At 38.0% G+C, this 23,328-nt stretch overlaps 3 protein-coding genes and 3 long non-coding RNA genes across 44 annotated transcripts; 3 read left to right on the forward strand and 3 right to left on the reverse strand.

Moving 5' to 3' along the window:
- Nucleotides 1–49: 49 nt before the first annotated feature.
- Nucleotides 50–1,665, reverse strand: LOC124193115. 2 transcript variants are annotated; one of them, XR_006874056.1, is made up of 5 exons: nt 1,473–1,665; nt 1,017–1,279; nt 886–926; nt 691–822; nt 561–618 (listed from the first exon to the last, which is right to left on the reverse strand). It is a non-coding gene; the product is annotated as an uncharacterized LOC124193115 (long non-coding RNA). The 2 variants fall into 2 exon arrangements; XR_006874055.1 differs by having other exon boundaries at nt 50–618; nt 886–1,279.
- An 854-nt stretch (nt 1,666–2,519) lies between these two features.
- On the forward strand, nt 2,520–3,630 carry LOC124193117. Its single transcript, XR_006874058.1, has 4 exons — nt 2,520–2,626; nt 2,706–2,835; nt 3,063–3,255; nt 3,328–3,630. It is a non-coding gene; the product is annotated as an uncharacterized LOC124193117 (long non-coding RNA).
- Nucleotides 3,631–3,805: 175 nt separating this feature from the next.
- LOC124193118 lies at nt 3,806–8,157 on the reverse strand. Of its 36 annotated transcripts, XR_006874062.1 has the most exons (14): nt 7,362–8,156; nt 7,071–7,243; nt 6,963–7,006; nt 6,824–6,890; nt 6,313–6,730; nt 5,940–6,234; nt 5,737–5,871; nt 5,469–5,667; nt 5,185–5,256; nt 4,896–5,025; nt 4,772–4,827; nt 4,628–4,691; nt 4,362–4,557; nt 3,806–4,309 (listed from the first exon to the last, which is right to left on the reverse strand). It is a non-coding gene; the product is annotated as an uncharacterized LOC124193118 (long non-coding RNA). The 36 variants fall into 36 exon arrangements; XR_006874060.1 differs by having other exon boundaries at nt 4,928–5,256; nt 7,362–8,157; XR_006874093.1 differs by having other exon boundaries at nt 4,907–5,256; nt 7,362–8,157.
- A 3,034-nt stretch (nt 8,158–11,191) lies between these two features.
- LOC124193120 (nitric oxide synthase, salivary gland-like) lies at nt 11,192–16,428 on the forward strand. Of its 2 annotated transcripts, none has more exons than XM_046586777.1 (19): nt 11,192–11,506; nt 11,562–11,671; nt 11,784–11,926; nt 12,010–12,172; nt 12,300–12,533; nt 12,645–12,787; nt 12,896–13,070; nt 13,135–13,431; nt 13,487–13,720; nt 13,806–13,984; nt 14,087–14,403; nt 14,475–14,556; nt 14,632–14,986; nt 15,065–15,240; nt 15,320–15,523; nt 15,602–15,702; nt 15,793–15,941; nt 16,017–16,208; nt 16,289–16,428. In XM_046586777.1, exons 2-19 carry the CDS (start codon nt 11,582–11,584, stop codon nt 16,328–16,330), a joined length of 3,276 nt encoding a protein of 1,091 aa, XP_046442733.1. In that variant the 5' UTR covers nt 11,192–11,506; nt 11,562–11,581; the 3' UTR covers nt 16,331–16,428. The 2 variants fall into 2 exon arrangements, with proteins under 2 accessions (XP_046442733.1, XP_046442731.1); XM_046586775.1 differs by having other exon boundaries at nt 11,192–11,457; nt 11,547–11,671.
- Nucleotides 16,429–16,524: 96 nt separating this feature from the next.
- Nucleotides 16,525–19,132, reverse strand: LOC124193123 (trehalase-like). The gene is made up of 10 exons (XM_046586781.1): nt 18,948–19,132; nt 18,542–18,882; nt 18,237–18,382; nt 17,878–18,161; nt 17,508–17,808; nt 17,249–17,433; nt 17,102–17,180; nt 16,898–17,032; nt 16,708–16,738; nt 16,525–16,639 (listed from the first exon to the last, which is right to left on the reverse strand). The coding sequence occupies exons 1-10, from the start codon at nt 19,028–19,030 to the stop codon at nt 16,551–16,553; spliced, it is 1,674 nt and encodes a 557-aa protein (XP_046442737.1). The 5' UTR covers nt 19,031–19,132; the 3' UTR covers nt 16,525–16,550.
- A 478-nt stretch (nt 19,133–19,610) lies between these two features.
- Nucleotides 19,611–23,200, forward strand: LOC124193122 (zinc finger CCCH domain-containing protein 18-like). Of its 2 annotated transcripts, none has more exons than XM_046586780.1 (10): nt 19,611–20,443; nt 20,500–20,695; nt 20,764–20,838; nt 20,906–21,057; nt 21,131–21,436; nt 21,521–22,045; nt 22,157–22,427; nt 22,483–22,576; nt 22,649–22,770; nt 22,828–23,200. In XM_046586780.1, exons 1-10 carry the CDS (start codon nt 19,755–19,757, stop codon nt 22,960–22,962), a joined length of 2,565 nt encoding a protein of 854 aa, XP_046442736.1. In that variant the 5' UTR covers nt 19,611–19,754; the 3' UTR covers nt 22,963–23,200. The 2 variants fall into 2 exon arrangements, with proteins under 2 accessions (XP_046442736.1, XP_046442735.1); XM_046586779.1 differs by having other exon boundaries at nt 19,612–20,443; nt 22,121–22,427.
- Nucleotides 23,201–23,328: the final 128 nt, after the last annotated feature.

Raw genomic sequence — 23,328 nt, forward strand, 5'->3', positions numbered from 1 at the left:
TAAATAACATTTTATTATTAAATAAACATAATCATTAATCAACGAAACAAAATATTACATTCAATTTTATCTTACTTGCCAAACAGATCGTCCGGTTCAACACTTAATTATTTTTGCAGATTCTATATAAAGCTATTTTGGATGCCGGATTGAAAACCAACAACCAGAACTGATCTATAAAGACTAGCATGCAGCCAATCAAGGCAGGGGGAGACACTGCCTTAATTGACTGCGACCAGGGAGATTACCCGGCCAGTGGTTGAGAGAAACCGGAAAAAGAGCGAAGAGTTGAGGAACAGTTATTACGAGAGCGATTAATCATAGTAGACTTCCGGCTTAGACTCATGACCCTCCAAAAGTTTTCATCGGATCATGCGCCTTGCAAGTCCTCGTTCGACCAGCACACTCCCTTCTTCCTGGTTGTCGTAGCGAGTGAGTGACCACCGGCGGGCGTTGGTTAGTGGTTAGATAGGGAAACGGGGCCACAGAAAAGAAGGGAGCCCAGATATGCACTTGCAATTTATCTAACAACTACGCAATTTTCAGTCTTGAATTACAGCATTCTCTCGTCAGTTTTCACCAATGGTTGAAGTCCATGACAAGTAGCGAAGGATTACCCTGTAAGCAGAATGAACATTTATTTGGATGACAATAACATTCAAATAAGATTGTAGCGACAGAAAGCAATACCTTAAATCAAGAAGGCCATATAAGGAAGTAAAAAGGGAGATTCAAGGGTAGCAGCCAACAGGTTAGCAGACAAGGAACCTTACTGAATAGTTCTTGTCCTTTTTCTTGAAAGAACATGACTTTTCTTAAAGTCTGTTAGGCAAATTTAGAAACTTGTAGTTTAGAATCAGCAAATATATAAAAAAATAAAGTTACCTTGTTTAAACTTTGTCATCAATGTGCTTGACATCTATGATCTAATAAAAGATTAATTAAACAGTTATTAGTATACACTTGAAATCGTCTCTTAAACATTAGATAGACTTGAGTGTAAACACTCAAAAAACCTTGAACAGCACGCTTTAATAAGCTTAAGCCTTGACTGACACGTTGAGAACACTTCAGGATGACACCAATGCTACAAACTGCTTGCAGCAGCTGCAGCTCAACTTGAACTCCCGAGAGATGGAAGCAAATCAATGAACAACACATTGAATTGTGACACCAAGGACAGCAGCAACAGCTTAAAGCACATCTTTCACCATCTCCTCATTAGGCAGCATCTCCATCTGATCTCCATTAACAGCTGAACATAAATGTCCATCGGAACCTGCATAGAAACAGAAAGATTTATCACAAGTAAGGCAAAGTGCAGAATGATAGGAATGAAGTTATTAAAAGGGTGATAAGTAAGGGAGTAGTAGTATGCGATATTCGTCAACAATCTGGAATCACTAACAGTAACAGATGTAGAAGTATGGTAGAAGCATGTAGAAGCACTGCTCATTGTAGAAGCATTATACCTTGGGAATTTCGTCTATTGTGATGTGTGATGCTGAGGTGGTGGCTTTTTGGTGAAGACGAGAAATAAATTTGGAGGGTAGAATATAACGTGAGTATTAAATTTATTTGTCTTTGTTAGTTGTTTTTTTTTCAATTGAGTGTCAAGTATTCAGTTGTCAACGAGCTAGAGCGGACATTGTTTTCACTGTCAAATCAAACGTTTATTTTTTCTGACGCTAGACGGCATAGCCTTTTATCATTTTGACATTTTCCGCTCAGTTTAGTAACGTTTATTGTTCACATCTTTGAAGAATTTCTTGCTGCTACTACAAGGAAATTATGTTTGGCAGCTATCAGTTTCTGTTTCAGCAACAAAGCTCACTTGTTAGTTTTTAATAATCATGTGCTTTTTTGGCTACTTCCGGTTTTCTCATTTCAGTCAGTAGTTCAGTAAATATTAATTCGACGCACAAAAGAACAACATATTCGTGGTCCTCGTCAAATTTGTGATAAAGTTCATGTTTTTTTTTGCACATACGCGTACTTCCGGTTTCGAGAATTTTCCTGAACTATAGTTCAGGAAAAATCTTGATTTTGACCAATTTCTGGATTTCGTTTAAATTACACCTAATCGACCCCAAATTTCATGTAGATCACGAATATTTGGTTTGTTTTTATGACAGCTCAATGGTTAAGGCGCTATCGCTTACTTCCGGTCTACTTCCGGAAATTTTGCATAAAACTAGCAAGTGAGCTTTATTCTCTGTACAGTTCTCAAGACTGAAATTTAGGTTTTAGCGAACAAAAATGCGCTTTTCAAATTTTGTGAGTATTTTTAAGACCAGCCCTTCAAATACTGAGTTTTGAGTCGTGTCAAATAGATGGCGTGTTGATTGTGTCAGTTATGGGCTTATGGCGGTTTGTTGTAAAAAATTAAGCTGTCTTTTTTTCGAAAATTACCAATCAATTCATAGGTAAATTCGAGTGATTTCTTCTGTAACTTTTCGGTGATGTGTTCTATTCCGTGTAAATGTTGGATAACCTAAATGTTTTTCATCAACTTACAGGAGAAAAGAGTCGTGTGGCCGTCGTGCCTACTGTTACTGTAAACTATTTTGTTCAAAATCATTGTATTCTACTGATTCTACTAAAATATGCCATCGAAATGATACAGGTAACAACCGACACTAGCTTAATTACAGTAATGCTGAAAGTTTCAGCCTGAAACATTTATTCATCTCATTTTTCATTAGGATTCATCATAATTAATACCTGTTGTTTGTATTGGAGTAATTCGACTTGCTAGATCACCAGCCCCAGCATGGACCATTATCTCATTCCATCTTCTAGAGAACCTTGGATAACTGATTGCTGGTTTCATGTGTAAGTTCACTTTTCATGTCACTGAACTTTTTCGTTGAAATCTAATATGTATTTAAAGTATTGATCTGGGCTTTTGTCTTTCTGATGTTTAAGAGACAATTTCAAGTGTATTTTGATAACTGTTCAATTATACCTTAAGATCATAGACGTCAAGCACATTGATGACACAAACTAATACCTTTTAATTATAAACATTAAGATGACCCATTTTTAAATTTTATTTACAGGTTCTAAACTACAGGTTTCTAAATTGGCATGACAGACTTTATGAGAAGTCATGTTGGTATCGTCGTGTTCTTTCAAGAAAAAGGACAAGGACTATTCAGTCAACAAAGTTCCTTGTTAGTTGTTTGCTAACCTGTTGGCTGCTACCCTTGAATCTCCCTTTTTACTTCCTTTACATGGCCCTCTTGATTTGAGGTATTGCTTTCTGTCGCTACAATTTTGTTTGAATATTATTGTCATCCAAATAAATGTTCATTCTGCCTACAGGGTAATCTTTCGCTACTTGGCATGGACTTCATCTTCATTCACTCGTGAAAATCAACAAGAGAATGCTGTAATTCAAGACTGATAAATTGTGTAGTTGTTAGATAAATTTCAAGTCATATCTGGGCTTCCTTCTTTTCTGTGGCGGCCCCGTTCTATCGCTCTCGTAATTATGTTCCTCAACCCCCTGCCTTGATTAGCTGCCTGCAAGTCCTTATAGATCAATTCTGGTTGTTGGATTGCCTAATTCCGCATCCAGAATGTAACTATATTGAACTTGCAAATAAAGACAAGGTTTGAACCGGACGGTCTGTTTAGTAAATACTCGTTATTTTAACACTTTTTGATGAATTATAAATAAATTAAATATAATATAATTAAGTTTAATTAAATTAAAACTAGTTTAATTAAATTAAAATTAGTTTAATTAGATTAAAATAATCTTTAAATGAATTAGAATTAAATAAATAATTCAGCTTAATTGAATAAAATTATTCATTGTTTTTATTTCAATATAAAACTCATGATAATTTATAACATTTAAGGTTTTATTTGTTGTGGGTATGTTATTGAATAGTAATTAGATATATAAATATCAGGTAAGGTTTTGTAGGACAACAGTTTACAGAGTTGTGATTGTTATGGGTTAAGGAGCAAATAATTATAGGACAGACCTTGCAGTAGAATTGTAAAAGTGGAGTTCTGAAACAAATATTAAGGGAGCAAATAATCATAGAATAGTTTCCCTCATAACCCTCCAAATTTCCCACAAATCATGCGTCTTACCGCATTATCACAGCTGGTGATTAACCAGCTAGAACGAGGGGGGGGAGGTTGGTTACTGCTTACTAAAGAAAATGGGGAGAAGAAGTACAGATATGCACTTAAAATCATCTACATAATTTATCAGTCTTTAAATTTCAGCATTCTCTTGAATTTCAGCAGTCTCTTCAGTTTCAGCAATGGAACGGCGGCGAGCGATTGACTGTAATGAATTAAAAGTAAATAATAAAATGAGAATGTACAACAAACATTACCTCAAAACCGGTACAGGTAGCAGAAAATAACATATCGACACAAAGCAGCCGATAAAATATGCCCGACAACTATAAAGCAACATAATTTCCTGTTTTCATCACAATATTGTCTTACAATATAGGAAAAACCCTCTCAAAGACGCATCTACATGACACGGCAGCGACCACGTGGAGAAATGCATGATCTTCGATAAACCTTTACAAAAAAAATCAAGTAGATTAGAAAAGGGACTAAACAAAAGTAAAAATTTCCATAATTCACTTACCTGCTTTAAAGTTGTTCACTTTCGATTCAGCTTGGTCGAAGGGTGTCGGAATACCTCAATCGTTCTTAAATGTAGAATCGAAAAATACCGTCAGCAACATATCCCAGTCCACTGTATTAAAAGCAATTGGCGGGATTTCGTCACCTCATTCTCACTAACGGAAAGACACTTCACCACCTGGTAGACAGAATTTTACACTCCTAGTGAAAAGAAATAGATCTCTCAGCATTAACGAACGACGGAATGGTCCATAGTTAAATGTACGAACAACATCAGCACTAGTCTGCATGAACAGCTCACCTGTCACCACACCGTACACCAGCTGGCTGCACCTAGTCATCTGCACATTGGACTGCTATCAAGAGGCTTGAAGCCTCCGACCTTAAGAGGTTGTATTCCTACTTGGAGAAAAAACTCAATAACTATCAGAAAATAAAGTCATGTGTGACATGAACAAAATGACAGCATGGTTTAACTTTAAATTGTTCTGAAGTATTTCTGAATGTGACGAGAGCTACAAACTGTACAAGAAGCAAGCAAGCCAGCAAGAAGAACACCTTTTGCCAGATGTCTGCAACAAATCCGTGTGCACATCCTACTGAGAGCTCAGACCTTAACAGGCTGTATTCCTACTTGGATGAAAAATCAATTACTATTTGAAAATAAGGTCATGTGTGACAAGAAAAAATGACAGAAGCATGGTTTAACTAAGCAATCTCTAGGAATTACTGTTGCATGACAAACATATCAACAATTGGCATTTTTTTTATGGTTTTAACTGATAAGTCAACAGACATAAAGCAAAAAACTACACATCAACTAAGTAAATGAGTATCCTTACCATAAAAACCAGACCAACTCCATTATTTTAAACTGTTCTGAAGGGTTGCTGCATGTGACGAAAGGTACACTGTACAGATAGCAAGCAAACCTGCAAGACGACTACCTGCCAGCTGACTGCAACTGCAACAATGCACATTGAACTTAGAGGCTCCTACCTTAAAAGGCTGTATTCCTACTTGGAGAAAAAAACTCAATTGCTATCAGAAAATAAAGTCATCAAATAACTAAATGTGTAACCTCAGGGTTAAAAAGTTTAACATAATTACTTTTACTGTCCTGGATTGTTGCTGCATGTGACGAAACGAAAAGGCGGTACGTGCAGCAAGAGACGACATTTTGGGAAAATGTAAAGGCCACGTGATCAGATGGAAGTGCCAAGCATAAATTGAAGGCTATGTTACCTGTAAAGTGTTAATTCACACCAAAAAATTTATATTTGATAACTTTAAAGATCAAAAGCAGGAGTTACCTTTTATGAGGAAAAGAGTGAGGAAAGAAAGTACCCCGCAAAGACTAACGTGTGACGCATGAACATGTGATCATGAAATGAAAATGATATACGGTCCTTACCAACAGTCAAGGGCTGAATAGTTCAATCCCTAAACACACTGAAATATTTATCCATCTAGTGACAGCCCTTAGCATCTATACAGACGGTACGACTGTCAGCTGCGTTAGCAAGGACGCAAGGTACATATACCCGAACCGAAGGACTGTTTTTTGCCATTTTTTTTTCAATTGAAAAAACAAAATTGGACATAAGACTACAAAAGTTCGGAAAATTAAAAAAAATCATTAAAAATAAAAACAGCCTTTTTTAGATTTGCTTCAATTTAAATTACCTAGTCTGTATGTGCGTAAAGTCGTAAACAACACCACACTTGGTCCCTGAAGTTCGAGTCAACACTCAAGTCAACACATTAGATCGTGTTGCTAGATATCGACATTCGGGACTAACGGATTCGTCTGGAACTGCCGATGATTTCGCAGTCTCTGAAGATGATTCTTTCTGATCGACATTTCATGTTCGAGCAATCAATTCTTCTTTTCCGCCATCCTATCCAATTCAGATTGCTGTTCGTTTTTCTTAGGTGTCGAATGTGGTGTAGCCAGCTTGGAAACCTCTTGACTTTACTGTTCCTTCTTCACTGGGCTTTTCCGCGGGTAAAGAGAATAATATGAGGCCACAGTAGCTTAAGTTCCGCTTTTCTTGTCTACACTCCGCAGTGCCTCACACAAAATTAAATTCTTCATTCTAGTCTAAATCATAAATAATTAAAAGAATCATTAGAAACATATAGGTAATTAGGCACGCATATTTGTACAGTGAAGAATCAAAAACATTCCACATACCAAAATGATTTTGGTCGATTTTTGGCAAAATCCACTATCCAAAAAACCTTTACCTAGGGTCGGAACACTGCAAAGACACGCCAGGAGTCAGGAAATCACCACATTCATGCTATTTATTCATTAGTACTAATATTCATACCATGTGTAAACACGAAAGATCTTGTTTCACAAATGTTTAAACTACTAATGGGAAAGATTCGCTGTTTTAACAATGACAATTCAATACAACTTAATTTGACTTTACTACCTAGCCCAAGGGGTAGCATTGAGCAAGAGAATTTCACTGTTTTCCTGGATCTCAAAACTCATTCCTATATCCATTGCCATCAATGACGTTCCCTGTCAGCAGTACTGCTACTTCTCGAGATCTACCAGCATGTTGAAGAAACTTACAATGGCCAAAACTGAAGCTCCATAATTCTGGTTGAAAAAGGTTAAAAATTACCAAAGTGTAATAATCTAGCAGGTAGTATACGCTTTTTAGTACTAAAATTCCAAGCAATTAGGTACTCTTCTACGTCTGTGACGGTTGACATACCTGACTGTTTTTTTTTTATCATGCCATTCCTACAAGAGTCCAGTCCATTAAAATAAAGTAGTCCATGCCTCCATGGTCTAAGTCCATTTAATATTGTTGCTCGTGCTGAAGAAAATTGACTATAGAAGATTCATCTGATATTTGAGTCAGTAACAGAGGGAAACTTTTGGGGTTATTACATAAGGGTACTGATGCCGCTGAGGAAACTATAAGTAAATTATTCTTACCAATATCAATTTAAGTCAAATGAAAAACAAAGACAACATGAAATGCAGGGGACCGACACAATATAAATAAAAGTGATTGAGATTTTTCTCTAGCAGGACCCTTTCCTTCTTCATGGCAAGACACTGAATGGTTCCCGTTTTACTCAAGAGAGGTTTACTGTCATAACATCCACGTAGCTATTTTGGATAACTATCACTATTTACTTGGAATTTTATATTTAAATTGCTATGATGCATCCCAGATAATTACTACTCAAGAAGAGTTTGATACCTGTTCAAGTGGCTCCATTTACCCCTGGCTGATATCCTCCAAAACATAAGTTCACATTTTATTATTCAATTACTGCAAAACTATACTCTCTATCTCAATGATAATTTCTACACTTTAACTGTTACTACATTCTTTGCTGAAAATCTATAATTCTTACTTAACCAATAGTGGAATACTGTTTTCTTCTCACCGACCACAATTTAAACTTAACGGTAGTGAACTGCTATTTGGGTACGTCATATTGAAATGTTGAGAGGTCTTACCTGACAATCGAAACGTGGTCGCGTACTCGCGTTGGTCGCCATTTCTTATCACTTTATCAGCGATAGAATGAAAGATCCGTCCAACTCTAACAGTCGTAGTCCAACTCCAACACCGGAAAATTATTTTCCATGACTGCCGCGAGATGGGACCATCGTTCGACGATTTCGCCATCTAGGGTGGAACGTTTACTTAATCGTTAACGGTTTAAGATAATGTAACTGACTCAACGTTAAAAGCGCCGTCGAGCTGCTACTGTTTCAATGGAAAACAGGGCAATACCATGTCAATTTGCTACCAGATATTTGTTTGTTTAATCGTTGTCTTGCGATATTTGCAACGGGCACTATTGCATTTCCATTATTCTTTTTCATCACAGATTGATGGGTTGTTTATTTTCCTTTGCCAAAATTCGACGTTCATCAATAATTGAACTACGCAAGCGCCTCGACCTCGAGCTTTTTCGTTTGCCGTGCGCAGCCGTCGTGCAGGGTTTCATCATTGTGTGATTTCTTTTGATCTGGCGATATTTATGGTTCAGCTGCGGACGAAGAGAGACTGCCATGTCAACTCCCGAGAATTTAACCATTTTAACGCCCACCAAAAAGGGTAAGGATTTGAATTGACACTATACACATTTCGCGTTCATGCTGCACTCATTTCAGTGAAGAGAAAGCCGAAAGCCTGTCTCGCATGTAAGTCAGCAGCACACGCCAGCATGCACGCCAGTCCATGCTGCACAGCACTGATATTGCGCATTGCTGTTGGAATTGTACATACAAGTACAACGGTATGGCATGGCACGCAATATAATAAATAAGCTATCATCGCTACTGACAATGTGATTGATGAAAACGCTACGCTTTTATGCTTATCTATATATACGGTTGAATTCTGTGAATGCTGTCTAGAGTCCCCCTACATACTTTATTAAGTCCGTGTTATTTACTGTACCATAAATGAAAACCTTACTTCTGATGCCGAATGTGATTATAATAGGCCTAAATTTTATTTATTTTTTTCAATTAATACAGAAACATTATCACATTTGGGAGATATGAACGAAATTGCTATTGCCAACGCTTACGCCACTTGTCACAACGTACAAGATTTACTACATTTGCGTGGATTTACGTCGAAACCAGCCTATACGAAGAACAAAAGAGGGAAATCCAAAAAAAGAAAGAAAGACAAGGGATGATTGAGATGGCGGATATTATCGCCAAAAATATCCGAAAATAATGAAAGTAATAAGAAGACGACCACCACTTCCTTTTTTACGGTTTGCTTACTTGTGTGCTTAGTTAGTTCAACTAACCACCCGGCAACGAAATTTGTTTTCGTTCTACGTTGTTGGTAAAAAGAAAAGAATAGGGTTTTAAATAAATACTGAATTCTGCTAAACAAATGATGTTAAATTGCTGTTTCAAAAATAACATGGATCATTTAAAAAATTTACAGTTGTCCTATTATTATTATACAGAGTTATACGCATGTTGAGTGTGCTACATATTCAGAATTTGATTAGTTATTCCGTACTGATGCAGCTATATACGTAAACTTAAGTTAAGTTATACTCTATAAAGTTAAACTTTTAGATTGGATTCGGGCGTGCAATCATTCGTCCACGTATGGTTGAGAGCGGAAGCGGAAGAGAAGAAATTTTCTAATTTTTTAGATTGGCTTATTTGCAGACATAGATTGATGAACAATTGTTTGATTATTCAAAAAATTTTTAAATGTCGAAACACACATTCTTTGACGGATGTTTTTTTTTTTTCATTCGTGTGCTATAATCTTTTGTTTACTGCGTATATTTTAAAGGGACGATATTCCAGTATTAATTTTTTTCTCCTTTTTTCTCAAATTTAGCGGGAGCTGTACTATAATTCTGGCCACAAGTTGGAAGAGAACGCCTTATAGCCGACGCTCGCGTCAGAACATCACAACACAATATTGAAAATTTGCTCCAGAATTAATTCATGGAATTTCACGAATACAAAAATATTCTAACCAACATGTTGATGGCCGCATTCTTGCAGTGTACATCAGGCTTGTCGACGGCTCGTTAAAGAATAATAGTTCCTCACGTGTATTCGCGTCATGGTGGCAAACTCATTTCCTTTTTTAGGTGGGGGTGGGGCGGAGAGGGCGGAAGGCATGTACAGTAGCATTCAGCAGTTAACACAATTCTAAAATTCGTCATATACCATTTTTTAAGGGGAAATATTCTTATTATTATTTGCTAGAAAGTTTTTCTTCACAAGCCTAACGCACTCTTTCTTTGACTATATTCACATGCTGCTTTCGGACGGTGGAAGTTGTATGTAATAATAGCTTAGTATGTACGTTATTCTCGACGAATCAAAATATTGTGAAGGCTAACTTAAATGTGCATAGGTGTAGTACCCATCCATCGTCACACTGTGTCAGCATAGACGTTGAACAAAGTAGTTTAAAGGTCATTGGGGTGAGTAGATGAAACTTGGAACTAAATATATTGTCTCTTTGATATCAAACTAGCGTGTCATGTGTCACACACCATGTATTACCATAAACCCGAAGCATGCTGGCGATCGATTTTCATGTCCATAACATGCTATTCACGAATATACATCGTGTGATTAGGTTACTGAGTTCGAAGGCGAATATCGAATATTGCAATCCTCCTATATATATTTCCTTTGTTGGCGTGTTTCGGATTTTTCAGTTGAGTTCTTATTTGAGATTTTAAAAATATATATTGACTTTCGACAATTTCATTATAGTGGTGGGGAGGCGATTTTAAAAGTTCATATCAGTTCTTAATGTTGCGTGATATTATCTCGTGATGCTGGGTGTGTGCTGAAAACAATTTAGCCAATACTTTTATTACTGCGATTTACTGGTTTTTCCCCTTCCTATTTTTGGGGGGAGAGGGGGGTTTTCCAAGGTGAATTTCAAAGATTAGATTGAATGACAAAGCGCTTATTTATATAGATCTATCACTCAATCAACTGATAACATGGAGAAGAGTCAGCAATCGCTGTTGTCGATAATAACGATTTATTTTCAGTTATAAATGCAGGTTCATAGTGAGTTTCAATTTACTTTTCTCAAAGATTTTCCTTTATCCATACGTCCTTTAAACGACGACGTTGTCGACGTTGTTGCTCTCATCCATAAAACGTTAAAGAGGGAGCGCATATTAAATAATTGCAGTTCTACCTTCAACATCGTTAGTGCAGTCCGTTAATGTGTAGAGTTCCTTACATAGATATATCGCTTGCGCATTCAAGACATACAGTAACACCTACCTTTATATACCCAAAATCATCATCCAACATCGAAATATAGGGTAGTTGCATAAATTATTTCCCGCTCTACAGGGATTACGCACATATAGGGTACCTAAAATATTTGCATTTATTTTCGAATGTAATATAGATTAACTGAATACAGCATTTTCAACTTGCGTCAAAATGTGGTTGGAAGATCGACGCGGCGTTGAACTACGCAATCACACAACAGGCGAAGTTTCCGTTGACAAGCTGTTTCATGAAAATATTTGTGTAAGTAATTATTTTTAATATTTCTACACGGATCACGGACTGTATGCTCACATGAGAGTAGTACATAAGTATATGACAGCACATCGAAACGTTTACTTCGTGATATTTTTAGGAAGGACCTTGTTCGGGAGAAGAAGTGTGCGTCGGCAGTCGAATGGTCCCCAGACAAATTCCCGCCAATTATAAACGACCAAAAGACAAAATTTTGCAACAGGCCAAGGAGTTTCTCGATGGATACTTCCGTGCTTCAAAAAAGTGATTTCCTATCAATTGTGTTGTGTATGCAAGGAAATGTAATTATTAATACGTGATGCGGGTCATTATACTTTCTATAAAAGATTTGCTTCAGAGGAACATATAGTGCGGTTGCTTCAAGTTCACAAGGACATTGAGAGTAATGGTAAGTATGATTTGACTTACGATGAGTTAGTACACGGATGTGGCATGGCTTGGCGCAATGCCCCACGATGCGTCGCAAGAGTTCAGTGGCAATCCCTCAAGGTAGGCCTATATAACACTCTGTTAAAATATATGAATAAGAGAATTTTCTTTCAAATTCTCTATATACAAAATGTATAAGCTATATTACTGAGCTACCGTTTGCGTGATGCGTTATTTCTGTATATAGGTCTTCGATGCTCGGCATGTTCAAACAGCCCAAGAAATGTTCGATAGCCTTGTCGAGCACATCAAGTACGCAACAAATCAAGGGCGTCTTCGTTCAGTCATAACCGTCTTTCCAGCCCGCACTGACGGCCAGCTCGACTTTCGTATTTGGAACAGCCAATTGATTAGTTACGCTGGCTATCGGAACCCGGATGGAACAATACAAGGAGACCCTTCCAACGTTCAGTTTACTGAGGCATGTTTTATATACGTATACGTATTGCTTGTATCTATACGCCTACCCTACACCGGAAAAATCATTAGCTATTTTCAATGCTGTAATTGCTTATTGTTGATATGTTTACAGCTGTGTCTCTCATTGGGATGGGATAGCCAAGAGAGAACTCAATTCGATGTTCTCCCCCTTGTCCTTCAAGCTAAGGGTCTTGCGCCCCAAGTTTTCTTACTTCCGGATGACATTGTACTTCAAGTTCCTCTCGTGCATCCATCGTAAGTTTCTCTTTATTATACCGAAAACTTTTTTTTTTCTTTTTTAACTCTATTGACCAGAGTTTATTATACTATTGTACATGCTGTTGATTAAATCAACAATTTCAGGTTGCCTTGGTTCGGAGAATTAGGATTGCGTTGGTACGCCCTACCTGCGGTAGCCAATATGCTCTTTGACTGTGGGGGTATCCAGTTTCCAGCTGCTCCCTTTAATGGATGGTATATGGGCACAGAGGTAGGCTCTAGAGATCTGTGCGATCCTCAACGCTATAACATATCAGAAGTAAGATTTGATTTACGCAAAAACTTTATTTGCAAAAAACAAAGTTAATTGAATTTTGACACAGATGATAGCCAGAAAAATGGAATTAGACACGAGCACTCACGCCACACTTTGGAAAGACACAGTTTTGTTAGAGGTGAACAAAGCGGTGCTGTACAGCTATCAAAAGTGTGGGGTGACTACCTGGGACCATCATACGGCCTCTGAATCTTTCATCCAGTTTTACGCAAATGAAATGAAGACGCGCGGAGGATGCCCAGCCGATTGGATTTGGCTTGTTCCGCCAATGTCTTCTTCTTCTTCGCCACTTTTTCATCAAGAAATGGCCTTTTACTTTCTCAGGCCGTCTTTCGAATACCAAGTATACTTTTTGTAATTTAAAGTAATTTTATATCATTACATTAATTTTTACCCAGATGGCAGCCTGGTCAAATTTCCAGACGAAATCATTAGTCAAAAGTAGAGGACAAGGTAACCCGAAGAAGAAAATGATGGCAGTAATTATAGCGGTTCGACTGTGCAGTTATTTGTTCTCCTCTCGTTGGTCGAAGCGACCCAAAGTGGTCGTCCTATTTGCTTCACAATCCGGAAGAGCTGAAAACTTTGCGACGAAAGCATTCGTCAAGTTCAAATCTCTTTTTCAGGCCAATGTATATATAAAGAAGCTTGATCATTTACTCTGAGCTATATTATCGGCTTTTTAATAGATCACCTTTTCATTTGACTACAATATAGCTTTACTCTATGGCTGATTTTGATGCCAAAAAATTGCAAGACCAACAAGCAATTATTATAGTAGCATCGACGTTTGGAGACGGAGAGGCTCCCATCAACGGAGAAGAATTCAAAAAAAATCTCATCAAAATGAGCAAGGAAAACTTTAAATTTCGACATATCAACAATGAACTCCCATGGTATGATGCCCATCATATAGTTGGCTATAAAATATATAAGGCATAATATTATTTTTTAAAGTATTAATCTAAAGAAAAGTTTTTTTTTTTTCTTGTATACAGTTTTGCCGTTCTGGGTCTGGGGTCGACATCATATCACCAATATTGCGCGTTCGGGAAATTTGTCGACGTAACGTTTAAAGAACTGGGGGGAACCCGTCTGTTGCCGCTCGCCTGTGCCGACGAACTTAACAATCAAGAAAAAACTGTTCAGACTTGGTTGTCAGACATAACTACTGCGCTGTGTAAACAATTTCTCATCGAAGGAATAAACTACAACAATTTTATTAATGAGGAATCATCTGCTGATCAGCCAAGCGTCCATTTTTCAGCGCGTTTCATCACATCATCCCAAGAGGAAAAAGAAGACGTCTTGCATGGTTAGAATTTTTATATTTTTTAATGCAAACCGTTTTCTATTTTAAAAAAAAATTTCGGTGTGTCTTCTTAGTTCTTTCGTCTGTCCACCAGAAAGAGGTGTCACTTGTTAGGATATCAGGAAAAACTTTAATCGGTGATCCTGCCAGGCCAAAGTATGTGATTGAATTTTTGTTACATAAATATTTTTCTTATTAAAAATTAAACCCCATATTTTTGTCATTAAATAGCCGAGACGGTCATGCAACAATCCTCCTTCAGTTAAACACATTAAACCCGGAAACACTCAAGTACAAACCCGGAGATCACTTGGCCGTCTTTCCTCGGAATAATCGAGATATGATGCAACGCTTTGTACTTCGTCTAAGAAACTGTCCCGCGTCCAAATCACCAACGATTCAACTTCAAATTCAGGGACCCAATGGAAACAGGGAAAATTGGAAGAGAATTCCGCCGTGTTCGTTCGACAATTTACTGGCTCGATTCATAGATTTGACCAGCCCACCTTCACAGACTACTCTTCGACTTATGGCTTCGTCAGCAATCGATCAAAAAGACAAAATGCGACTTGAAATTTTAGCCGAGGTATTATACTACGGTATCGAAATAAGAATTAAAGTTTATAACTTGAGCTTAACTTTGATTTGATATTTATACGTATAGGATTTGGCAGCTTATCAAAAATGGGTATCATCCGTTAATCCTAATATTGTGGACGTCTTGGAAGACTTTCTTTCCGTCGATGTCGATGCGGCGGCTTTAATCAGCACGCTACCAATGATTCAACCTCGTTTCTACAGTATTTCCTCTTCCGCTGCCTTTGCACCGACTGAAATCCAGTTCTGAAATTTTAATAATTTCTTTAAAATGAAAAAATACGTTTAAAAATAATAATCAATACAATTTTTTAAAATTTAGTCTAACAGCAAGTTTAGTTCGTTACCGGACTGAAGGTGGCAAAGGCCGTCTTTTCCACGGACTCTGCACTTCTTACTTGGAACAAACCAATCGGGGAGATTTTATCATTTGCTACTTCAAGTCCAATCCAAGCTTTCATTTACCACCCTATCCGTTAAAGCCCATCATTTGTATCGCTGCTGGAAGTGGTATCGCACCTTTAAGGTAATAATATTTTCGATAAACCGACGAAGTAATTTGAATTTATATTCTGATGTCATACATTTTTAAAAATAAATTTAGAGGTTTCTGGCAACAAAGACATTTTGAAAAGGGCGCATTTCATCACACTTTTATCTCCAAACTATGGGGGAATTTTTCGAAACGACCTGTCCAGCACCAATGTACTGTAAAAAAAAATTAACCTTATTTATTGAATTGCTCATTTTTAAAATGTATGTGCCTATCTATTCTACTATTTTCCCCACTTACAGCGTCCAATCAGTATGGTGCAATCTACATGTACTACGGATGCAGAGAAAAAGCTTCACAGCCGTTTCGTAATGAACTGGATACGATGATGCAACATAAGGTCATCACCAAAACCTTTGTGGCATTTTCTAGAGAAACCGCAAAGCCGAAAGTAAAATCAATAACACATCACAACAAAAGATGAAATGTTTAACCTACAAAAAAAATAATTGACCCTATTATGCAGGAATATGTTCAAGATTTGCTTTGGAAGGACGGTGCTCGGGTGTCTACGCAAATTTTAAACGAGGGAGCTTACGTGTACATTTGTGGGAAGACAGCGATGGCCACCCAAGTGGAAGAGACTATAATCCGGATTATTCGTCAATACGGCGAAATGAATCACGACGAAGCGGAAATGGTCTTCAGAAATCTTAAAGTATAACGCGTACAAGTTCATCTCGCCCTTTTTTGTTTTTTTAAATCTACCTGACATTAAATTTTTTTCATTCAATTTAGGCGGGGGGTCGTTACAAGACTGATATATTTGGATCAAAATAGAAAATAAGTGAAATTACTATGGGATCACGATCGTCAATGTTTTATATTATATAGTCAAAAACACAGAAATAAAAAAAAAATGCATACAAATAAACTTTTAAACCTTCAGGCCGGCAGACTGAATGGATCGATGACAGAAAATAAAATTATACATATAAAAATACATAGGCGATCAACTGTCTTGGTGGTTTTTATACTTGCATTGCTTTGGTTAACCTCATCAAAGGCGATCACCGTAATTGTTTAGAAAATCTATAACAACTCCATTGGTCCATCCAAAACCTAATTGAACGTCATATTCTCCACCTCCTATATTTTTAAAAAATTTCGTAAAGGCATGCAATAATAATAATGTAATAAAATATGAATAAACTTACCTCCTGGAAGGCCAATAGACGTCACATCATACTTAAAAAAAAAAAGGTATTTTAATTTCTCTTCTTAAAACTTCACACCCACCCCACCCTATACATATGCGATGCGAGTAATATTACGCAAGAAGATTCACTTTGAGAGCATATCTTGATTTTTTTGGTACAATACAGAAATAATTAAACTATCCAGTACCTTCTCAAACATTGAATTAGGGACGCTTTGTTCGTACGCTGCGAAATTGTTGTCGAGCCATTTGCGAGCGATATCGAAAGCAAGTGCTTTGGCCCTTGGGTCAGCTGAATTTTCCAGACCATAAACCATTAAATGCTAATCAAAAAATAAATCGTTTTGCGGATAAAATTAATGGTTACAAATTCACCAAGTTATTCTTTATACCTGCAAGGGTGCCCAGCCATTTGGGTAGTCCCACTGCTGTCCTGAATTTTCCATCGATGTCGGGATACCACCAACAAGTCTACACATCGCAGCAATGTCAATGAACAGAGAAAAGATTAAGAAATTATTTAAAAATAATAGACTTACTTTGTAGCTTGGCTTCGATCAAGATAGTCGAGTACGCGATTAATGACAGAACTGTTTTGAGGGGAAATTGGATCCCAGCATTCAGCCCATAGCGGAGAAATATTAGAAGCATAAAAGTAGTTTCTTGATCGGCTATTTAACATGTCATAATCCAACCAAACACCTTCTTCCTCATTCCACAAAACCTACCAGCACGTAAATGTGAATACAGCTATGCTGGTGAAATAGCATAAGTTTTGTCGTTCTGATTAAAACATACCATTTGTATGGCCTCTTTCCATTTTATAAATTTATCCAAATAAAGCTGTGATTTTTCTTCGTCTCCTAAAAGGCTGAACATGTTCGACAGCAGTTTTGCATTCATGCAAATAAAAGAATTTAAATCCACCGGTATAATATTTGTTATTTTGACATCGTTCAGTTCTCCAACATTGCTGCCATCTTCTGCAATGAACCATCTTGTGCTGAAATCCCATCCAGATTCTGCCCCAGATTTCATGTTGACATAAAACTCTTCTAGAGGTTTTCCACTCAAGTTTCCAGCTGTTCGAAAGTCCTCCCTTTTCACAATCATGTTATGTATCCTATAAGCGCTCTTTAATCAGTTATTAAACAAAAATAGCCTGTACCTGTAGGACTCTGGCCTAGGTCCGTCAAATTCGACATTGTATCGTGCAAGGGTGTGCCCTTGAACTGACACTGTTCGATTTAATAACCAAAATTCAAATTCTTTCTCAATTAGATTAATTCGTTCTCGAAGGAAATCAACGTCACCAGTTGCTCTCACATAAAGATCAACCATTGGGATCAACATTGGAGGTTGAGATCTTTGTTGGTAATATATGCGTCCGCCGTTCGGAATTAGTCCAAACATGTCCACCATTTGAACGAAGTTATCTAACATTCCTCTGACCTAAATACATTTCAGTTTAAAATTCGTTCTTTAGCCCATTCATGTCAGAAATATTTAAAATGTTTTTATACATACTGTTTGATTCATTTGAGAGATAAGAAGACCTTTTACGATCCAATAAGAATCCCAGTAATAGGATTCTCTGAATCTTCCACCGGGAACAATAAATGGATTCGGAACATATACAATGGAGTATAAATCAGGATTATCACGAACGTCGTCTAGAATTACAACACAGAGCCCATAGTCCAAGCAGTGAAAGAGAGAACACCAGCAAAGAATAGAAATTTAAAATATGATTCTCTTATCTGGCGGAAAGAAAACTGGACTGCAATTTAAGGAAATCAATAAAACCATAATGTTTCTTTTTAGACCATCACCTTTTATCTGTCGCCCGAGAGATTTCCATCCTTCATGAAGACGATTCCCCCAATTGCGGAACTCTGAATTATTAATTTGAGATAGAAATGGAGGATCACTGATCCAGTCCGATGGATCCCAATTCTGGAATTCCAATCCTTCAGCTTCAAAATTGCTGTCAACAAATGCCTGTAATTCTTCTTTGGTTGGCTGGTTTTCAGTGTCGGTCATGAACTGTGAGAAACTAGTTAAGACTATTTCTGGATTAAAACGCAATTTTTTATCCACAAAAGTTTTGGAATCTTTGTATAACTCCGCGTTTTGGACAGCATGCAGCAGGGGTCCATAGCAATAAATTTCGCTAAAATTAAAACGTAATTCTGGTAATTAAGCAATTTCATTGTTAGATTACAGAAATTTTCTTGCCTGGGGCAGGGTGGTGGCAGTTGAAAAGTTGAAGTTGAAAAGGTCCAAGCAATTATTGCTAAAACGGTAATTAATCGAGACATTCAATAATATGAATTTTAAATGTTTTGCTTAAAAAAGAATGTAAAATGTTTGAGAGAGGTTAAGCATGGAGCTAAACATGCAATGGGCCAATGACTAAACGAAAACGAATCAAGTGACTAAACGAAAATTATGTTTCGTAATCAAAAGGCTACGATAGATCAAAAACTTATCAGTCTTGTTTTTGTCAATATTTTCAGGTCAGATAACTCTACGATTGATTGAACATTGGAAGTTTTGAACCCGTCCACCGAAACTTAAAAAATAAATGATAACTCATGTTGACGAAAGCAGAAAACTCTTTCGTTGAGTATTGACTCAACTTAAATGGCTAATGATAAAAGCGCAAATCCGCTATCCGCATGATTTCAAACCTTTCTTTTGTGCGCGCACAATTGTTTCAGCGTTGCCAAAAATAAAAAAATTTAGTACCTTATTATTTTCCAGTTTCAACTCTTTGAGTGAACCAAATCTAAAAAAAATAGTTAAAAAAATTTAAATACTTTCAAATAGTTTGCGTCTGACTATAGAATAGATGATAAATGTATTGAAATGTTCAAAATTTAATTGGCATCATATATTATAAACAGCCGACAAAAAACGGGGCTGTCATGGCGGCTTAGTTGCAAGCCAGGTTGTTTGGATTTTTGGTAGTTTTTCCCAGTTTGTTGGCTAAAGTTAGTAATTGATGGTTACCACTGTTGTTTAACGTATATTAGTAAAAGAATGAGTCAAAGCGGTTTAAGTGCTCCAGCAAGCCCGGATCCTGACTTGTCTGGAACCAGTTCAAGCATAATCGAAGGACAGTTGTATACGAATTCGCGTCCGGAAAGCCGAAGCAGCATTAGCAGCAACTCCATGGTTGATCAGGACCAAGCCGCTGAATCCAGTCGTCTGAGTTCAAACGTAGATGAAATTGATAGAAAATCTGATAGTGGAGAAGTGATTGGGCTTGATGAAAATGCCCAATCAGGTGGCTTGCTGGATGAACATAAACAAGAGTTAATGGCTTCAGATTCAAGCAAAGAAGATGAGGATAGTCTTGAAATGGTATCAGATGATGAAATGGAAGCTAACGAAAACTGCAAAGATTCATCTAGTAAAAAATCTCCTCAAATTTTGGATCCATTGATTAAAGACACTGAATTAGACTTTGAAGAAGATAATCTTGAAGAAGAGCCCAAAAAGCCGATTGAAGACAGAAAGCCTGAAAAAGATGACGAAGATGGAGAATGTGATGGAGAGAAGCCACAGAGAGAAAAGGAAGCAAGTGAAGAAGAACTAGAGGAAGGTGAAGAGTTGGAAGAAGGTGAAGTTAGCAGCGAAGAAGATGTTGGCAAACATGCACGCATGGAACCTAGGCCTGTTTGTAGATTTTACAGTAAAGGCAATTGTACTTGGGGTAATAATTGCAGGTAAGAACTAGTATTTTTCTTTTTTTGAAAGAAAAAGTATTGATATTGTTTTACAGATTTGTTCATCCTGGAGTATTAGACAAGGGAAATTACAATATGTTTGCTCCTGCACGTCCATCTGCCCATAACGGGCCTTCAGCACCCTACGAAAGACCTTTTGATCGACCACCGGTGGTTCCACTCATCCCGCCAGCAGAGTGGGCAAATTCTCAGCCAAGGGTCGCTAATCCTCGACCTCCACGACATCCACAGGTACACGGTTACTTACTTTCAGCTAAGTCAATTTTCGTTATTTGAGAAACTTCATTTCTGAATTGTAGCCGGCCGAGCCACCTCGGACTGATGCAACCGGTGCTGAATCACCTTGGGAAAGAGGACTGAGACAAGCCAAAGAGGTATGAGACAATGCCGTGATTATTTAAGTTTATTGCTATGGGTTCATAATAAACGTTTTCTTTACAGATGCTCAAAAAGTCCAGTCATCGTAAAGAAACTGACATTGACTTCGAAGAAAAAAAACTAAATTTAGGTTTAGGTGAGGAAGAATTGGACAAAGAGAATGACTACTACACTCGACCTGCTAGTCCAGTTTTACATGGAGACGTCCCTCCTCCGTAAGTTAAATCGCACTGCATTAAAATCTGTTTAAGAGTTAAATAGGATCTGTTAATTTTTTTACTCCTCTAGATTTGAAGAGCCAGATACAGAACCATACCATAAATTTTTACCTCCATCAGCTGAAGGGCGATGGCCTCCGTCACGCTACCCGCCTCCTCACCGCCACCCCCCACCTGGTTACCCTTATCCGTACGAAGGCCGGCGACCTTACCCACCAGAATCAGAGTATAGAGAAAGGGAATACTATCATCCGGAAGGATATGAGCGTCCGCACTACTACGGTCCAAAACCAAGTGAACGAGATATCCATCCATCTGCCAGTAAATCCCAACCTCAACTTCCTCCCCCTCACGAAAAAAGATGGTCTGATGAGAGGTCAGTTTTAATTGATGCAATGTGACTGCGTCTGTAGAACCAAAACAAAATCCTTTATTGAACCTTTTAAATTGTTCAATATAGATACGTGGAAGTTGTGCCTCCAGCTCAGCGTGGACGTAGTGATGAATGGTGGGATCCGTGGATGAGATCAAGATCTCCTGGTGGTGCTGGAGGCGGAGGTGCTGCTGGTGGTGGTCCATCTTCAAGTGCAGTCGTTGGCGCCGGAGGAAATTCGGCTGGAGCTAAAGGTTCTAGACGACGTAGCTATTCGTCTGGGTCATCTTTTTCAACATCGTCGTCGACATCGAGCTCAAGTTCGAGTTCATACTCGAGCTCAAGCAGTCGTTCCAGTCGTTCCAGTGCTAGCTCACGTTCCACTTCAAAATCTAAATCAATGAATGTAAAACGACGGCAAGGACGGAAGGCAAAAGTCGGAGACCAGCGGGTTAAAGGGAACCATAAGACCGTCTCTTCACTTCCTGTTGCCAAACATAAAACATCTTCATCCGCTCCCATCCCGTTATCGCCCCCGCACCCCCAATCCTCACGGAAGCCCACAGATAAGCAGCGGAACATCCATGAGAGGTCACCTCAAGTTCGAAATAGGTAAATAAATAGCTTACATTGCTAGGCATATGTCAGTTCAATGTGACGTTTTGCATATTGTCGTGGTACACATAGGGACTGGTCAAGTTCTTCGTCCCGTTCACGTTCCAGATCTCTTTCCAAGATGCGCCCTGCGACTAAGAACAATAGCTCTGCCCCTCCCACGAAAGCCCATGGAGGACGAGCTCGTGCCTCCTCCGGTTCGTCCAGTTCTAGTGAATGGGAGTCATCTCCACATTCAAATGACATCGGACGACCCCGTCGACCATCGAACCGTGGCCGACGAGACTTTGCCGAACGTAAAGAGCTACGAGGTGTAAACCCTCCACCAGCGTCATCTCATCCATCAACTAAAGGAAAAGCTGTGCCGGAACCTCCAAAGGTAATCTATTTACTATGAATCATTTGACAAAATCTGACTGAGCTTTATCATTCAGGTGGAAGCGAAACAGATAAAGTTAACACTGAAATCAGCCGCGCCACCGTTAAAGAAGATTACAAATAGGTTCGATGATGATTCAGATGATGAAGGTACTTCGTTTATTGTTATTTTAATTATTTCTTGAGCGGGAATTCTCATCAACTAATTTTTTCTCATTTAAGGTTGGGAAAAAGAAAAAACTGTCTCTGTTAGTGCGTCTCAACCTCCTGCGGCAACTAATTTAAATCAGGCCACAAGGAAACGAGCAGCAGAATCGCCTCCCCCTTCTGCACCGCCATCAAAGGTAAAAGTTTAATTTCATAAAAACGAAATGATTTTTCATCGTTATGTAATATTTTAGGCTGCCAACACATCACCGCAAAAGGCGGACAAAGGAGGGAAGAAATCAGCTGCTACGCGCCGTGAAGAATTACTGAAGCAGTTAAAAGCAGTCGAGGAGGCCATTGCCAAGAAACGTTCAAAGTTGCCAGTCTAATCGACTCCGACTACCATAGACCTGGCTCTTTGTATAACTCTGAAGAGTATCTTGTTTTTCTTATGTTGATCATTCGATAAAATACCACAATCCCCAGCAGGTAGTTTTAAGAACGGTCTTAGTTCACACGTCATTGAAGTGAAATAATTTTGTTTTGACTTATCACGTTGTCCCCACTTCATGGAACACTTGGAAATAAATGCGAAATGTTTCATATACAGTATTTTATTCTGAACCCGAATTCAATTTTTTAAAATTCAACTTCTTTTGCGTGAGTTTTATGTCACTTGATCGGTATACTAAAAGCCTTCCTTCACTTTTAGAAAACAGTGGGATGGATTATACCTTACTTTCCCATAAACCATG

This window comes from Daphnia pulex, chromosome 4 (assembly GCF_021134715.1).
Source record: "Daphnia pulex isolate KAP4 chromosome 4, ASM2113471v1".
NCBI lineage: Eukaryota > Metazoa > Arthropoda > Branchiopoda > Diplostraca > Daphniidae > Daphnia > Daphnia pulex.

Coding starts and splice junctions, on each gene's coding strand:
- LOC124193120 (XM_046586777.1), top strand. CDS start 11,582: ATGTGGTTGGAAGATCGACGCGGCGTTGAACTACGCAATCACACAACA. Junction 13,985..14,086: donor ATCAACAATGAACTCCCATG/GTATGATGCCCA, acceptor TCTTGTATACAG/TTTTGCCGTTCTGGGTCTGG. Junction 15,524..15,601: donor AGTGGTATCGCACCTTTAAG/GTAATAATATTT, acceptor AAATAAATTTAG/AGGTTTCTGGCAACAAAGAC.
- LOC124193123 (XM_046586781.1), bottom strand. CDS start 19,030: ATGTCTCGATTAATTACCGTTTTAGCAATAATTGCTTGGACCTTTTCA. Junction 17,809..17,877: donor CCTAGGCCAGAGTCCTACAG/GTACAGGCTATT, acceptor GATTGTGAAAAG/GGAGGACTTTCGAACAGCTG. Junction 17,033..17,101: donor ATGGCTGGGCACCCTTGCAG/GTATAAAGAATA, acceptor TTTTTTGATTAG/CATTTAATGGTTTATGGTCT.
- LOC124193122 (XM_046586779.1), top strand. CDS start 19,755: ATGAGTCAAAGCGGTTTAAGTGCTCCAGCAAGCCCGGATCCTGACTTG. Junction 20,444..20,499: donor ACTTGGGGTAATAATTGCAG/GTAAGAACTAGT, acceptor ATTGTTTTACAG/ATTTGTTCATCCTGGAGTAT. Junction 20,839..20,905: donor GACTGAGACAAGCCAAAGAG/GTATGAGACAAT, acceptor TTTTCTTTACAG/ATGCTCAAAAAGTCCAGTCA.